This window comes from Dromiciops gliroides, chromosome 3 (genome assembly GCF_019393635.1).
Source record: "Dromiciops gliroides isolate mDroGli1 chromosome 3, mDroGli1.pri, whole genome shotgun sequence".
Lineage (NCBI taxonomy): Eukaryota > Metazoa > Chordata > Mammalia > Microbiotheria > Microbiotheriidae > Dromiciops > Dromiciops gliroides.
Genome location: NC_057863.1, coordinates 433,919,865 through 433,937,372, shown reverse-complemented (window position 1 = coordinate 433,937,372; position 17,508 = coordinate 433,919,865). Strand labels below are relative to the sequence as shown.

General features: G+C 36.9%; 1 protein-coding gene across 1 annotated transcript in view; it reads right to left on the bottom strand.

Annotated features, from left to right (window-relative positions):
* TTN (titin) overlaps positions 1-17,508 on the bottom strand; it is a 336,226-nt gene that overhangs the window by 287,856 nt on the left and 30,862 nt on the right. The window contains 12 exon segments of the mRNA XM_043993320.1: positions 540-784; positions 897-1,130; positions 1,690-1,895; positions 5,332-5,474; positions 6,393-6,608; positions 7,026-7,092; positions 7,397-7,655; positions 8,500-8,565; positions 9,294-9,575; positions 13,206-13,331; positions 13,434-13,727; positions 17,079-17,213. Of these exon segments, the coding sequence (XP_043849255.1) occupies positions 540-784; positions 897-1,130; positions 1,690-1,895; positions 5,332-5,474; positions 6,393-6,608; positions 7,026-7,092; positions 7,397-7,655; positions 8,500-8,565; positions 9,294-9,575; positions 13,206-13,331; positions 13,434-13,727; positions 17,079-17,213 (2,273 nt within the window).

Below are 17,508 nucleotides of genomic sequence, written 5' to 3'. Positions count from 1 at the left end.
AAGTCACTTAACCCTCATTGCCCCGCCCCCCCAAATTAATCAAATTGAAAAAAATGTAATAGTTAGCAACTATACAGCACTAAAAGCTTTGCAAAAGACTTTACACATATTATTTCATTTGATCCTTAAAAAAGCCCTGTGAAGAACTTGAGACCAGGAAAGGTTGAGCAACTTACACTTAACTAGTCACACAGCTAACAAGCAACCAAAGCAGGATTTGAACTCAGCTCTTCTTTAAGTCTAGTACTGTACCCACTCCAGTACCTATTACATTCATAAAATGCACCTTGTAGAAAACATACATGGAAGTATGGCATGTTAGTGAAAAATAGAGTGATGATTACAACATGGGGCCTGGAAATCAAAACTCCTGATTTCTATTTATGTTTCTGTTAATGCTTCTATCTTAGAGCAATGAATTTTGCTAACTCTACCTTATTTTCATTTCAGTGGTTATAAGATTCACCAGTGGGATCACTGAAAAGTACCTTAAGATCCATTCACTGAATCAGATAAACACAAAATACTTCTAGCCTTACCGCATTCTGCTCATTGCATCTGGTGTTGGCATATAAGATGGGGCACCGAAGGGGGCAGAAGGCTCCACGTAAAGTTTGCCTGAGCAAATTGCATTCCCTTTGATATTGCTGGCAAATGCTGTATAAATTCCTTCATCTTCTGGAAGAACAACAGGTAAGCGTAGACTGGCCCTGCCATCCTGAAGAAAGTCCATTTGGTATCGTTCACCATGTTTGATGCGCTTGCCATCTTTGTACCATGCAATCTGTAAAGATTTTCATGAAGAGAATCCAATAAAAATCATTGTATCAAAACCAACTTGTTTTGAATCTTTATAATACATAGACATATAGTGGGTCCTTTTCTTTTCATGTTACCTTAGGTAATGGATATCCAGACATCTTGCAATGGAAAGTAGCACTCATTCCCTCAACTACTCTGTAATTCTTTATTCTTAAGTCAAATCCTGCTTCAATAGTTTCAGACTCAGCAATGTCAACAGACATCTTTTCTTCACCATCTTCTTCAAGAAGTTCTTCTAATGTAGTCTTTATAATTCTGTACTCAATTTCTTTAATAAGTCTCTCTTCAAAGGAAGAAATATGGAATTCCTGCGTAGAAATAAGTGACAGTTGTATTTTTTAAAAAAAGGTTTCCAATGCATAATTTTCTGTATTCTATAATCCAAGACTTCCAAGAATGACTGTATTTCCTCATATCATTCCCCTAAAATAGGAATAACTATTCTGCTTAATTTAGAAAAGATCAATGAAATTTTCCCAGTATAATTTCATCGCTTTGTTCTTTTTTTTTTTTTTTGGTGATGCAATTGGGGCCAAGTGACTTGCCCAGGGTCACACAGCTAGCAAGTGTTAAGTGTCTGAGGCCAGACCTGAACTCAGGTACTCCTGACTCCAGGGCCGGTGCTCTATCCACTGCGCCACCTAGCTGCCCCTGCTTTGTTCTTTAATAAATGAGGATGATCTGTCCATGAAAAATTTCACAAAAGTAAGGAATTATGTTGCAAGTGAATATGGAAATGTCTTGTTTTGCCATCATATACCCTAAAATCCCCTTCCATTCTCATCCTCATTTAAGATTTAAAAAATATCACAAACAGAAGTGAAATAACAGGAAGAAAATATAAAATAAGAGTATAATTCTCCTTACCTGGTCCTCCACAAAAGATCTGACCAGAATGGTATCTTTAGCCATTTTCTTCCTAATCAAAGCTTGTTCTTTTTCATACTCTTTTTCATACTCAGGGTAGGGGAACCCAGGTGCCATCTCCCCAACTTTGGGCTCTTGAACAAATGCAGTCATTTGTGTCTGGTAAAGCATTTCATGCTGTGACTTCATCAGCAGGTCATAATCAGCTAGGAGGTAACAATATGAGGTATTTACTTCATTGTTAGACAGCTAGCATGCAATAACTAACTGAGGGAAGGGTTTGACTAGTATAGATATCTTTGTCCAGGTAACATCACAATCCACATTTCCTAAAAGGTTAGACTCAATTCAATTCAATAAGTTTTGCTTAAGTATTTACTTTGTGCAAGGCACTGGACTGGACACTGAAAACACAAATGAGACAAGCTGGACTGTCAAAGAGCTTAAATACACTGGGAGAACACAACATGAAAGAAGAAAATAAAAATTCTGAAATAATTTCTGTCTTAGGGGTGGAATACTAACTGGGGACATCTGGAAAGGCCTTGTGTAGTAGGCAGCACGTGATTTGAGTTTTGAATAGAGCTAAGGTTGAGGAAGGAGAGTATTTCAGGCATGGGAGATATCTTACTCAAAGTCATAGAGGTGGAAAAGAAGTAAAGAAGGAAGGAGAGACGGAGGAAAAGGGAGAGGAGGGGAGGAAAGAGAAAAGGGAGAAGGAATGGGAGGGAGAGAGGAAAGAGGGAAGGAATGAAGGAAAAGAAGAAAGGAAAGAAAAAAGGAAAAAAGGGAAGAGGAAAGGAAGCAATAAAGGAAGGAAAGAGAAGAAAGGAAAGAAGGAAGGAAAGTAGGAATAGGGAAGGAGGGAAGGAAAGAAAGAAGGGGGAAAGGAGAGAAGGAAGGAAAGAACAAGGGAGGAAGGAAGAAAAGAACATTTATTAAGTGTCTGCTATGTGCCAGGCATTGTGCTAAGCACTTTACAAATATCTCATTTGATCCTCACAACCCTGGGTGGTAATTGCTATTACAATTCCCATTTAAAAAGGAAACTGAGGCAGAGAGAAGTTAGGTGACTTGCCCAGGGTTACACAGCTACTAATTATCTGAGGGGTGACTCCAGGACCAGCACCCTATCTAAGGTGCCTCCTCACTGTACATGGAGTATAAGGTGGGGCAAAGAGCAAGAAGGAGAATTTGACAGGAACATAGAGTCCATGGGAAGAAGCATGAAGTATCTGGAAAGATAAGTTGGGGATAAATTGTGATGGGTTTCACATGCCAAAGAGATAATTTGTATTTTAGCTCAGAGGCAATAGGGAACCATGGAAGTTTCTTGATCCTGGCAGTGGCATGGTGATACCTATAATTTAGGAAAATCAATTTGCCAGCTGTGTGGAAGACAGGTTGAAGAGAGGAGAACTGGAGGCAAAGATACCAATCAGGAGGTTATTGCAATAATCTAGAAAAGAAAGAGATCCTGACCTAGTATCATGGTATAAAAGAGAGTCCACTGACCCTGGAGTCAGAAACCTTGTGTTCAAATCCTGCCTCTTATGGTTACCAGTATGACCTTGAACAAGTCATTTAAACCTCAGGTTTCTCAACTGTAAGAAGTCAGAGCTGACCTTTAAGGTCTCTTCTAGCTTTAGTGCTTGGATACGCTCACATTAAGGTAGCAGCCATGGAAATGGAAAGAAAGATGAAAATGAAGAATTGGCGAGACTTAGTGACTTGAGGGACATAAAGGGTGAAGAAAAATGAAGAGTTAAGAATGATTCACAGGTGAAGAATTGGAGATATTTACAAAAGGGTTTACTTTAGAAAAAAACAATTGTGAGTTAAAATATAAATTCAAGTATGAAAATTTGCATTTACATTAAATTTTCCAAAACATGTCTCTGTGTAAAATAAGGTACAATAGTATCATGATGACCAAAGATATATTTAGCAGGAGTTGGGGGGGGGAAGAGCAATTTTGACTACTTTGACATATTCTTTAAGAATCTGTTACATTCTTTATTTAATAAAACTTTATTCATGGTCCTTATCTGTCATTCTGAATGGGAGGGGAAATATACAAGGAGCTCTCTCCAGAGTCTACACATATTTACAAGATGTGGCTTTGTAGAGCCCTGAAGAGTTCACCTATTAGTACTGTTGTAATTGATGTATGAATATTCAGGATGGACAAAAGTGTTCTGGTGCCCTAGCCACTGACCTCATCTAGCCAATAATTTGGATATCACAGCAATAAATCAAATTCATTCTTACTGATGAGAGCTGTAAGCCTGAACAAATATATGACTATTAGTGATTTTCCAGAAGAGGAATGTTTTCATCCAATATCCTTTTAATACTCTCAGCCTACAGAGGGATGGTGCTGGTAGTAATAATACCTTTTTTTCCCCTGGAGAGTTTCAAGTGTTGTCATACAAATTATCTCACTTATGTTCTCACTATCCTAGTCCTTACTCTTTCCTACTTTTATCACTTACCGTTTTCCTTCCTATGTTCCTCTTAATTCTTCTCCACTCTCCATTTTCCCCATTGTTATCCCCTTTCTGATCACAATTGTCTGTTCTCCCATCACTGTGGCTGCCACATTCTTATAGAATGCCTTCTTCCTGACAAATGACTCTTAATATCTCCATGTTCTTTCTCTCCATCATCCTGATTCTGGCTCCAATTATAACCCAACCATTTATAGTCCTCGGACCTTATGATCAAACAGCAGAATAATTGTTTCATAAAATTCTAGAATACTTTGCCTACCTTTTTATTCCTTTCCTCCAGCGTTGGAGAGTATTTTACTAATTAGGAGTGCTTAGATTTAGAAGTCACCCCCTCAGGTTGTTTCCATTTTATGTATTCCATAATTATATCTATTTCAATATTATAGACTCTAAAGCTTGGAAGTTTCCTTAAAAGTTTTCAAGTTCAATCACAGGAGCCACGTAATCCCCATCGTTGAAAAATCGCAGTGACATGGAATTCATTTGTGCTCTCCATTTCATTTTTAGATAGATCCAATTGTTAGGAAGCAAGTCTATTATTCATTAACTAATATCCCAGCATTCTGTATGTATACCTTCATCAAAGGAAATGATGACATCTCCAACTGTTTTGGCTACCATAAATATTGTACAGGGCAGCAGGAGGAGTCAAGTCTGTGTGCTAGATAGAATACAGCTATCTGTGTGTCTTATCCTACTGTAAGTTCCATGAGGGTAGGGACTGTGTGTTTCCTAAACTATATGTCTCCCCCCAGAATTTAGCATAGTGCTCTCTCCACACTAGTCACTTTTGGGGGGTGGGGGAATGGGACAATGAATGTTAAATGACTTGCCCAGGGTCACACAGCTAGTAAGGGTCAAGTGTCCCAGGTCAAATTTGAACTCAGGTCCTCCTGAATCCAGGGCCAGTGCTTTATCCACTGTGCCATCTAGCTGCCCCCCAACAGTAGTCACTTTTAATGTATATTGGTCGATGTTATTAGAAAGTGATGGAACATGGACTAACAACTAGGTCCCCTGACTTCTAGATCAAAATTCTTTCAACATGTGGGCACAACTTAATTTTACCTCCATGTTACTTTGTATATCATACATACATGCCCCAGAAATAACACAAATGAACATTTACCTTCTTCTAGTAAGGAGGCTGATGCGGAAGTTTCCCCATGCTTATTACGAATAACAATAGTGTATTCACCAGCATCATCAGCAAAAGTCATGGAAATCACCAGCCTGCATTCGCCAGTTTGCTTGTTGTAACTTACTTTGTACCTTTAATGACAAATTTTGAAAGAAAAAACACAATTATAATTCTATAAGAAAGTGCATTGTTTTGTTTTTCAGTCATTTCAGTTGTATCCAACTTTTTGTGACCCCATCCAGGTTTTTTTTTTTTTTTTGGCAAAGACACTGTAGTACTTTGCCATTTTCTTCTCTAGCTCATTTTGCAGATGAGGAAACAAGCAAACAGGGTTAAGTGACTTGCCCAGGGTCACAAAGCTAGTAAGTGTTCTAAGGCTTCATTTGAACTCAGGTCTTCCTGACTCCTAGCCCAGTGCTCTATCCACTGAGTTACCTAGCTGCCTCAAGTACATTGTACTTATTCCTGAAAAGATGGCACATAACCTGAAAAAAGAAGTAAAGTTTCTATAGAAGAGGTGTAAAATATATTTAAGCTTTATAATTGTGGAATATTGTCAAATATAGTTGAGCATGGAGGAAAAACAAATGGAAATTAGCAATAAAGAGCAAATGAGATGAAATTTCCATTTTAAAAGAACATTCTTTTACATATCTTTCCTAAAAACAGAACAAAACAAAATAGAACCAAGAATGTAGGATTATGATGTTTCCATGGTTGGCTACCAGTTGATGAAGTCATGTTCTAAGTACAATACATTTTCCTTCATCTCATAAGGTTCTGTATGTGGATTTAAGCCAAAGCTAGGGGAAAATCTTTTTTGTATCTACATTTTTTAAATCTTTTAAAAAATTTCCTACAAGGCTTTGTGCAAAAGTATAAAAACACTTCAGGAGAAATAAAACATGACAGGTCACCTGGAGAGAAAACTGAATGAGAGAGCTAATCCCAAGGCACTAGCAGATAAATAAATTCTACGTTTTTTCTGCATGCATCATTTACATATCATAAAAACAACCCAGAGAACAATAACTTAGTCATCTAAATACCTGTATCCAGTGGTGAGAGGAACACCTGCTTTTTTCCAGTACACATGGGGTTTTGGGTTTCCGCCAATCACGCACTCAAAAACAATGCTCCCACCTTCAACTAATTTCTGTACTGTTGGTTTTCTGATAAAGAAAGGAGCGGCTGGTTCTCCGGGCCCAGTTTGTTCCTCTGGGATGCTAGTCTCCACCATTACCACATCTTTTGACTCCACAAAGCTGAAATGACAGGTCCTACCAGGTTAGTGTCTTGGTTACCATCATGAAAACGGGAGGGGGGGTGTTCAAATTCATGCATGAGCTATTGCCTACGAGTTCCCCAAACTTTTTTGGCCTCAGTACCCCTTGGCATTTGGTAAATCTTTCTATACCTCCAGTTAAATATGAAAGGAAATAAATTCTATAATTTACCAGGCTTAGAGCTTTCTGTAAGCCTTCCTATACCTGACATTCAATAAGAAAGGAAATAAATTCTAGAGTTTATCATGCATGTGTGCATAACAAAGAAAACAAAGTGGTTAATTTTCAATGACACAGTTGTTTCTGAAGTATTCCCAGAACCCCCTTGATGGACTTTTCTTGCCCCTCAAGGGGTTGGGAACCCCTGCTTAGTTTTATTAATGAAAAGACTTTTACCGTTTTGCATCTGTGGTTAATTTCTCAGTAACAGTGGTTGTTTCTCTGCTTTCAAACTCTTCTGAAACTGTAAGAAAGACAGAAATTCAAAATTAAAGGTAAGAAAGTTTATTTAATTCATTCGTGTTATCTGCCTCGCTTTTGGCCCAGTGTTTTAGGTCACACTCCAGTCCTGAAGAGGGTCCCCAAATTCTAAAGGTCATAACAAGGTCACGGGAGGAAGTACATCTGTCTTTGAAGTAACCAGAAAACTTATAGAAGCCTTCTGTTGGAAGAAAGTGACTGATAAGAGGAAGAAAGTGTATGGAGGGAGTGAAAAGGACATCTTTGACAGGTTGTTGGTTTTTTTTTTTTTAAATAAGGATACTTGCCCTGTACAGCTAAGTAGCAGGAGGTACTGACAGTTCCAGCCTCATTGACAGCAGTACAAGTAAACCTCCCACTGTCTTCTGCAAAGGCTTCCCGAATCATCAGTCTAGCAATTCCAGACTGGAAAGTAATCTGGAAATCAATGGAACTTTCGATTTGGTAATCTTCTCTGTACCACATCACAGTCGGGGATGGGTGGCCAGAGATATGGCACTCCAAAGTGACAGATTCACCTTCTATGACTGTCACATTCTTTAGGCCCTAGAGAGCAAACCATAAAACAGAACCATCGTCATCATTGTCATTATTAAATTGACTATTTCTACACCGCATGCAAATGAAAGTGGGAATTTGAAATAACAGCTCTAGATCTGTGAGGAATTAGAGTCCACTGGGTCAGGATTCCCAAAATATCAGCATCAAAATATATTTTGAGACTGGAATAAATTTAGCTTAAAGGCGGTGCTTGTAAATGTGAGGATTTCTAAATCCCTACTCTAATGGGAAGAATGGCGCCCAATACAGATTTTATTCGGAGATGATAGAATCTATACTTATAAGGGAGCTCAGACACTGTCTAATCTCTCATTTTATAGATGAAGAAAACAACACCAAATTAGGTTGTTCCTTTTCCAAGGTCACAATACAGTTAAAGCATCAAAGGCAGGATTTGAACCCTGGACTTCTGACTCCTGTGTTTCTCTACTCTCCCAGCTGCCTCTCTAAGAAGAAGTGGCGCTGTGAGCTGAACCCAGGTTCTTTAGTGGACTTAAGTAAGGATTTTCATTAAAGACAAAATTACTGTAGTCATTTGTCACCTAGAATTCTTCCTTTCCTGCTTGAATGATGCTGGTCTTGTCTAGAAGCTCTCCTTTGCATTTGAACATACTGACTTCATTAAGGCATTTCATCAATCAATCACTAAGCATTCATTAAATGCTACTATGCTCTGGAAACCACATTAGGGGAGGAGGTTACACAAAATAAACAGGCTTAAATGATCTCCATTCTCAAAATTTACAAAGCCTTGGGGGAAAAGGCACATATAGCATATCCAAATGTTACTTAAACATACAGTCTCTTAAAAGTTTCAATTTTTACTCACTGAAACTAATGTTGGTGGAGTTACGGGAACTTCTGCTGGTACAGGTACTCTAGCTGTCTCTGTGACCTAAGATATTAAAAGAGATGTTACAAAATGCACAGAGAGTTAAGGGTAATAGCAGGTGCTAATTCCTCTATTTGCTGGGCACAGGGGAGGTATTTCACAAACCCTTGTTCAAAAAAATGTTCACCATTGCTAAGAGAAGAGGGCTTAGATGAATATAATGTAGGCCAAGTGAGATCTTCCACAGTGCCTGGGAAAAAATCTATTTATTTTTGTCCAATTCTGTGACTTCTAGCATATCAGAAAGTTCACCATTGAGACAAGGTTAACATGACTGTTAGAATTTTCTTAGAGTTTTCTAGGGGTTCTAAGAAACTGGACTTGCCCATGGTCACACAGCTAGAGAAAAAAAAAAAAAAACCTTGAACCTAGAACTTCCTGATTTCCAAGATGTCCCTCTACCATAATAGCATATAATTTAAAATATGGCAATGATGGCCACACATATTTAGCATTGTAACATCAATGGCACTTCCTTCACAACAACTTGTAAATCTAATATTTCCAGTATTATCACCCCCATTTTACAGATGAGGGCGCTATAGATCAAAAGTGTTCATCGGTTTGCCCAGGGTCATACAGCTACTGGTCCCATTGGTTGAACTAGGTTTCAATCCCATTCTTCTGATTTTAAGATTAACTGTCATTTTCACCATAGAATAACACTATCTTCCAATGAATAGAGAATTCATGATCGGATAAACTTGGTGAACTTGCACTGAACCACTGACCTTTGTTTCCCGTCCTTTAAGTACTTCATAATGCTCTTCATGGACTGTCCCACCAGTGATGCTCATCCCCACTTCCTTCTTCACTTCAATTCCAGCATGACTCTTATATGTTTCAGGTGTGTCAGCAAAGGGAAATTGTGGTGAAGGGGTGGACTCCATTCTTACTCTAGTATCAACTGGCTTGACAGTAGGAGCCTTCACTGGCTTGGTAATCTTCTGAGCAGAAGAAGTGGTCAATAATTCTTTTTGTAGTGTAGCAATAGCACTGCCTGCTATTGATACCTGAAAGTGAACCAAAGAGAAGTCACCTTATTGTCAGTTAATGTTACCATTCAAAGATAAACTTTGTGATTTTTTTTCTAGTAGTACTTGGTTAAGAATGACCCACAATCAACATGGGGAATGTCTTCAACCAGTATAGACTGGACAACAGGTCTGCTGCCAACTTTTGTACAGATTTAAGCTAATATGGTATTTCATTTTTAAAATAAAATTTTGTTTGTATTAAAAATGTAAATATTCTTAGCTCACAGATACAAAAATAGGGCAGGAGGAATAGATTTAGTTCTTGGACCATTTTTTGGTAGACCCTTGTTTTAGGAGATATGTCCTAGGGAGTTGGTGGGTTTGAGGAGATTAAATGTTTTGCCCCAGGTTACATTGTTTCAGAGACTGGAATTTAAAGCTGGATCTTCCTAATTGCAACTCCATTGATCTGTCCACTAGGTGTCCCCTATCTCTTAATAGTCTTAATGATTGGATATTATTTATATGGCCTGCCTGTCTTTCTTTTTTGTCAACCAAAATATTTAGAGATTTTCTCATCATCGCCAAGTCAGTAATAATAGTGTTTTACATTTGTAGGGCATGGTAAAACTGACAAAGCATATTTGTGGCTATATTATCTCATTTAATACTCTAAAAAATACTGCAGGGGAGGTGCAAGTATAATTTTCCAAGTGTTACAATCTCTATATTAATGATAAGGAGATGAAGATCAGAGAACAACTAATAAATAATGGGGTTGGCATTCAAACCCAGAAATATCTGACTCCCAACTCCAACACTCACTCTAATACACTTACGTTTTGGAAAGGTCAGTACCAACTTTTCTAGACTCTAAAATGGTATTTTCTCAAAGATCTTTCTTGTTGAATTAAATTAAGAAAATCCTTATTTTATTGTTCTTATTTTAAATGGACTCTTTATCATCGCAAATTATTACTTAATCATCTTGAATGAATACCACACTTTAACATGCCACAATATGAAATTCAGAATCAGAAAGTTATTAAACTCATGGATATATTTCAAAGAAGGGTTTTTGGAAGAATACATTCTGATGGCAATCACAAATCTAAGTTGTGTGAAGATAGAAATAGAGGTATTTAGAAAAACATTTTTATAACCACTCTATTGTTTGGACTATTATTATTGACATGGTGATTCACTGGTCCCACCACTGAGTTAGATGCTATAGCAAAAAGAAATAATATATGCTTAACCATTCTTTTGAAAGACAGTAGACCAAAAAACTATGTCTATGATTTTTTCTTTGGAAAATGTAGAATTTCTTTCAAGTTTCTAGGTTCATAGAAAGATCCTGACCAGAAATAGTGCAAAGTTCCATTAATCAAATCATCCCCCAGAGAAAGAATGTGGGTCCTTTAGACCTTCAAATGTCAATCATTTGGGTATTGACTGATTTGGGTGAAAATAGCTTTTGACCTAAGCTATTTGGGCTTTTGCTTTAATGCTCTGCTTCACAGGACCTTGAAGATGCATTAATGAAATGATATAAAATAATGGAGCTTGAAGAGCTTTTTACAGATTACTGTTTGTTCCCATCACCTTGAAAATGCCAGATAATAAGTTAATTATAAGCCATTTTTCACAAGAAGAGGAAACATACAAAGAAAAAAATGCTAACATTTATATAATGTTGTTAAGGATTGCAATGTGTTTTAGGTAAAGGTATGCTATTTTCCAGATGAAGAACCTGAGGCTGACACAGGTTAAGTGGCATACCCAGTGTCACACAGGTAGTAAATTAAATAGGGTATTTATTTTTAAATTTGAATGTGTGTTATTCTGGAAGGATACGTGATTTCATCAGTGTGGAGAACTGTAGGTATAGCAAATACCCTTATCAATGAAGTCTGAGAGTTGAAATATGTCTAAGTATTAAGTATTATGTATTAAGTATTGCTTAAGCCACATAAAGACCAAGTGACTTGCCTAGGGTTAAACACTTATTGGCATTAGAGGGAGGGAGGTTCTGAACCCAGGCTTTCCTGATTCTAAGCCCAGTGCTCTTTTCTAATATGTCATGCTACCTCTATATGTGTCACACTCCTCTTTGAAGAGCCTTTGGATGCACTAAACTCCATATTTAAATGAAAACATGCTGTATTGAGGACGCATGGATTTGTTGGGGGTGGTTCAGACTTGTGATTTAATCACTAGAGAGGACTCAATCAATGAACATTTATTAAACACCTTCTATATAACAGGCAATGTTCTTGATGCAGAAACAAAAATGAAACAGTCCATGATCTCAAAGGGTTTACATTCTATCAGAGGAGAAAACACATACATCCACACACATGCACATGTATGTGTGTGGTGGTGTTGTTCAGTTGTGTTCAACTCTTCATGACCCAATGGACCATAGCATTCCAATTCTCTACATGGGGTTTTCTTGGCAAAGATACTGGAGTGGTTCACCATTTCCTTCTCTAGTAGATTAAGGCAAAGAGAGGTTAAGTGATTTGCCCAGGGTCATACAGCTAGTGAGTGTCTGAGGCCAGATTTGAACTCAGGAAGATAAGTCTTCCTGACTCCAGACTCAGCTTTCTATCTACCAAGTCACCTAACTTGCCTCTGTATGTGCATGCACATGTGTACACACACATGTATTTATAATTCTATTCTTCAACTGGGGCATTGAAAGCTTAAATGACTTGCCCAGGTCATAAATTTATAGATTTATATCTTATCAATTACATTAATTAAATCTTTTTTATTGACAGCCAGTCTTTAACCATTTGCATCTAAAGTGAAGTATTTTGGAAAAGGGGACTATAATCCAGTTCCTTTAACAGAAACAGCCAATTATCTATATATTTGGTTTACTTAAAGGATAAACAAGAGACACATAAAGAATCAACATGTATAATAATTGCTTATGTACTTTTATTTTACCTTGGAAATGTTTCTTTTAATTGTGCCCTCATTTAAAAATCTCCAGGACATACATACATACATACATACATATATATATATATATATATATATATATATATATATATATATATATATATATATATATATATATATATATAAAATTACCACATGAATGTATTTTTAGTCTTTAGTAAAGCATTAGAACATAGAAATCTGAAAAGATTGGTACTATGCCTGAAAGATAAAGCAAAATGGTACCTGTAGGAGTCACTGGAGAAGAGATGTTCTGTTAACTCCTTAGGGACTCTACCATCGATCCCATTTACATTAATATACCAGTTGCACCCTTAATAGGATTGTTCATCATAGTGTTTTCAGTAAGAAGGCAAACTGAAACCAAGGAGCAGAAGGCCCCTGACCCCAGCCCATGATCTAGGCCTTGTATTTATTTTGTATATGCCTATGAATGCACAAGTCATCTACCCTGATAGGAAGTAGACTCCTGGAGGACAGAGGCTGTCTCAGTTCTGTCTCTGCATCCCCATACCTAGCATAGTACCTGGAATAGATCATGTGCTTGATCAAGGTTTGTTTATTGATTGATTAACATTGGGTGTTTCTAGAGAGCCCTAGTGGATATGATATAACCATCGTTCACCAAACACTTTCGTTCTTTGCCTCCCATAGGCTAGAAACCTATTGATTACATTTTCTCCCACTTTTTACCTCATGTCCATGTTCCGTTTTAGGAACAGAAACTTTTGAAACGGTAAAGTGAGGACTTGCTGTGCGGGGACGTGTGTGTTCCACATGGACTAATCTTTCGGTCGTCAAGTCTGACGTTTTCTTGATCTGCAGGAAAATAAAACTCAGTGATGATATTTACAAAAGGACAAAAGCCATTTATGTTTGCAGAGAAAGACAGAGAAAACAGAGGGTGCTTGGGAGTCTAACCTGTGATGATATGTGCATTCCCATTTGATCTGTTGTTGAGATATGTGTTTCAGAAGGCATTAGTACCACTGCGGGCTTGACTGCTTTAGGGACAACATGAGGTTCGGAAGCCGGACGCTGGGGATGCTCAGTTACTCTGGTTGCAGAGATCTGCTCTTTATAGCCATATTCTAAAGTTGTCTTTTGCCCATATGATTCTTCAAAACGCCCTGGTTCCCGGGGCTCTCTGACTCGGGCTTGATCGACTGCAGCGACAACAGTGGCCACAGCTTCGGCCTTTTTCCCAGTTCCCACCTAGAGATGACATATCCAAAGTTTAGGTTTGGTAACGAACAAGTCAAGCACTGGGTAAACATTTTTTTCCTGGTATACCAGACAAGAGAAATAAAAACACATACACACATCGTCCTGTTTTACAGATGACATTAAGAGGCAGACAATTCATTTACGTTACATAAAATGTACAAACTTAGTCATGTATTTTTCTCACTTATTGCTTCCTTAATTATGCACATATATTAAGGTACACTCAACATGCAAATGCTTTAATCACATAAAACAATGAAATACATAAAATAGGAAGCAGAAGCATGGAACAAAAGAGTATATGTCCAGACAATTTGGGGAAGATTGTTGAGTAAATGGGACAATATAGACATATAATATTTCCCTTCTTATCCCCCAGCCCCCATATAATATCAACTCTGGGCCCCAGTTTTGTGTGGGATTTGTTGGCATGGATATTATGATTATTATCCTGCATCGATCATTTGATCTGATGTGAACAGAGTCACCATTTTCATAAAAAGACACTCTCCCAAACAGTGATATCTTCATGTTCAGAGGAGCCAGAGTCAATAAAGAGATGTGCATTTTGCATGCAAATATTAGATAACATGATGGCTCATGAATGTTCACTGAATGCATGAATACATTTGTGATTCCCCACGAGGAAAAACTCTTCAGATGTTAGAATATCTCTATTAAAGAAGACCAATGAAAACTGGTATTCTTCACCAATGAAAGCACTGCAATGAAAAGGGAAATGTTTTCATGTTGAGAGAAAAACATGTCCTTTCCCACTGATAGTCACTTCCTTTTTCACCATTATCAGGAGTCAGAGCTCTGTGTTAGTCAATAGTACAGGTGGAAATGGCATATGTGGTTATCTTCTCATTTCTGAAAAGGGCTATGGATGGAGAAACAGCTTGTGGAGAAGATGCTCTTTTAAAAAAATCTTGTAAACCAGGAGGTTTTAAACCTGTGGTCCTCAAATTTATTTTTATAAATATCTTGATATCTGCATTTTATGTATTCCTTGGTAATCCTATTTATTTCCTTTTATGCATTTAAAAACTGTATTCTGAGAAAGGGTCCTTTGGTTTTGTCAGACAGTCAAAGAGATCGAAAAAGGATAAGAGCACTTGATCAAAACTGACTCACGCACTACATTTAAATATTGTTTTTAAATTTAGTGTATGACAATGTTAGCCATTGTGATGAATATTGATAATGTTAGACACAAGTGTGTACTGGCTTCAGTGACATAATTATGCTTATCCAATGCAATGTAATAAGTACTATAGAGTGGTCCCACAAGGTACATTTTGTTTCCCTGTCATACAGATGGTCTGGACCACTAAGTTTTCAAATGAGTTATCTTCACTTATTTAAAAATAATACTCCCAACATTTAAAATGTAAATGAATGTGAGGATTTTAGTTTTCTCCCCTGAAACAACTACATATCTAACCTGCCTTGGAAAATTGCAAACAGTTCTCTCAATCAAATTTGCATCTTAACGGAAAAATGTCTATGACTTGGCTCCATGATTTATTGCTTTTTAGGCTGCAGACTTGATTGACATGAAGAATTTTTAAAAATAATCTCAAGAACTAATCTTATATCTTGTATTTGTGTGTCTGTTTGTAATATTTAAACTATTTTGTTTTCTTTTTCATTTCATCCTGACAACAACCCAGTGAGAGAGATAGAGAAGGTACTATTATCACAGTTTGGGGGAGGAGGGTTTAAACTGTTTTTTCATTGATATGAGGAACTTCCAGTATGGAAATAACTCCACCAGTTGATGAATCAATTATTAAACAATAATTATGTATTGTCTGTTATGTACTTGGCACTGTGCTAGGCACTGGGTATACAAGTACAAAGGATGAAATAATATTCACAAAGAACTTAGGTCAGCAGCTTTTCTATAATTGATCTGTTTTAGAAATTTGCCTGGGGCACTTTATTAGTCCATGGGTAGGCTATTATTGGTCAGAAGAAGAACTTGAATATGTATTGTCCTGATTTCAGGGCTAGCTCTCTATCTACTCCTCCACACTTCCTCTCTTATCTTCTACTTTATAGATTAGATTATAGGCTTTCTAGATTATAGACTCTAAGTGGAGAAGAATTAACTGATGTTCTCAATTTAAAAATAGGCCATAAACAGGAAAAATGTTGATCATGGGAAAATCTTAGTCATTAATAAAGACCCTCATAGATCCTTAACCTTAGTAATACTGGCAAAAATTTGAATTTTTTAAGTATTTAAATGTGCCTATCAAGTGATAATTTTACATGAAAATATTTTCTGGTAGTAGATGTTTACATTTTTTTTCCTGGTAGGTTTTAAAAAATTCATTTAACATACTGTATTTCAACACCCCGAATGGTAAAACAAAATGTTTATATCTAGCAAGTCATTTTTAAAAACCCAGACAAGCAGAAGAAAATTTTGAAATTAAAAGAAGGTTTCGAAGTGAGAGAACTATTCAAAGCAGACTCCAATTCACACATAGGAAATGCTGTGAATTCATTTAGTGGACACAAAGAAAAAGTGACACTTAAACTGACTTTTCACCGCTAGAAATGCCAAGTGTCTGCCAGCTGGAGACTTCACTAGGTTTAATCATGTCTAGAACTGTGTTGGGCAACTAAGCAATAAGACGAATCAACCAGAGACAGACAAGATAGGGTGGATTGTTCTGATGGCTGATGAAGTATGATGAGACCATGCTTTGTACTGCCATAGCATCAGTTTTCACCTCATCATGAAAAAGATGGATTTGTTCTTGAGCAGCAAATCCTTCTCTAGCGCTTGGCATTACATTTGGCTCTGTGCCTTTGACGGTGGGGATTACTACTTTTGGTAAAGAAGTAGTCCTCTCAACATCCATCTTTAGCTAATTTTATAACAAAAAACAAGAGTTATTTTTACATAGCTCTTTTAAAAGTTTCATGGAAATTAATTTTACAAATAGTTTGCCCATGGAGAATGTCCCATCAGAATGATGCATAAGGTCATGCATAAGGTATGTGGTTTGTCATAGTAAGTTATATCCATGGAATGATAACCTTTTAAAAATAAGTTTCTCTTAGAAATTATTATTTCAGAAAAAGTCACTAAGAGAGTAAAATGCATGTTAATGAAATAAAAAAGCAAATATGTGAGTAAAATACAAAAAGAAATGAAGAAGTTAATTTCAAACTTCACTGCTAAGTTTTAAAGGAATAGAGTATTATGAAGGAAGGAAATGGAATGTTAAGAGAAGTTTATTGTGGTTTAAAGTAAAAGATGGTTCCAAAGGGAAGAGATTAATGGAGGAAGGTCTCACATGTGCAAACAGCTATAGTCACCTTTTCATGGGTTATGTGTACTTGCTCTTGTTGGGTAGAAATTCCTTCTCTAGTTCTTGATATTGCATCCTGTTTGGATTTAGTGGTAGCAACTACTACAGTAGGCGCTGTGGTTTTCTCAGCTTCTTTTTTCATCTGATTTTTACAGTAAAGATAAAGATGAATGGTTCACACGATTATAAGAAACAATATTTGTAACTGGATTAAACACAAACGTAGAAATGTGGAGACAGAAAATTAAGTCAACTTAGTGTTCTTGGTATGAGGTAATATCTGGGAATTCATGGTGGGTACACACACACACACACACACACACACACATATACACATAAAAAACCACAAATGCATTTTACAAAAAGTGGTTGTGACCACTAATTCATCACTGATTTATATCAGTATGTTTTATGTGGAAAGATTCTCTTGAAATCAA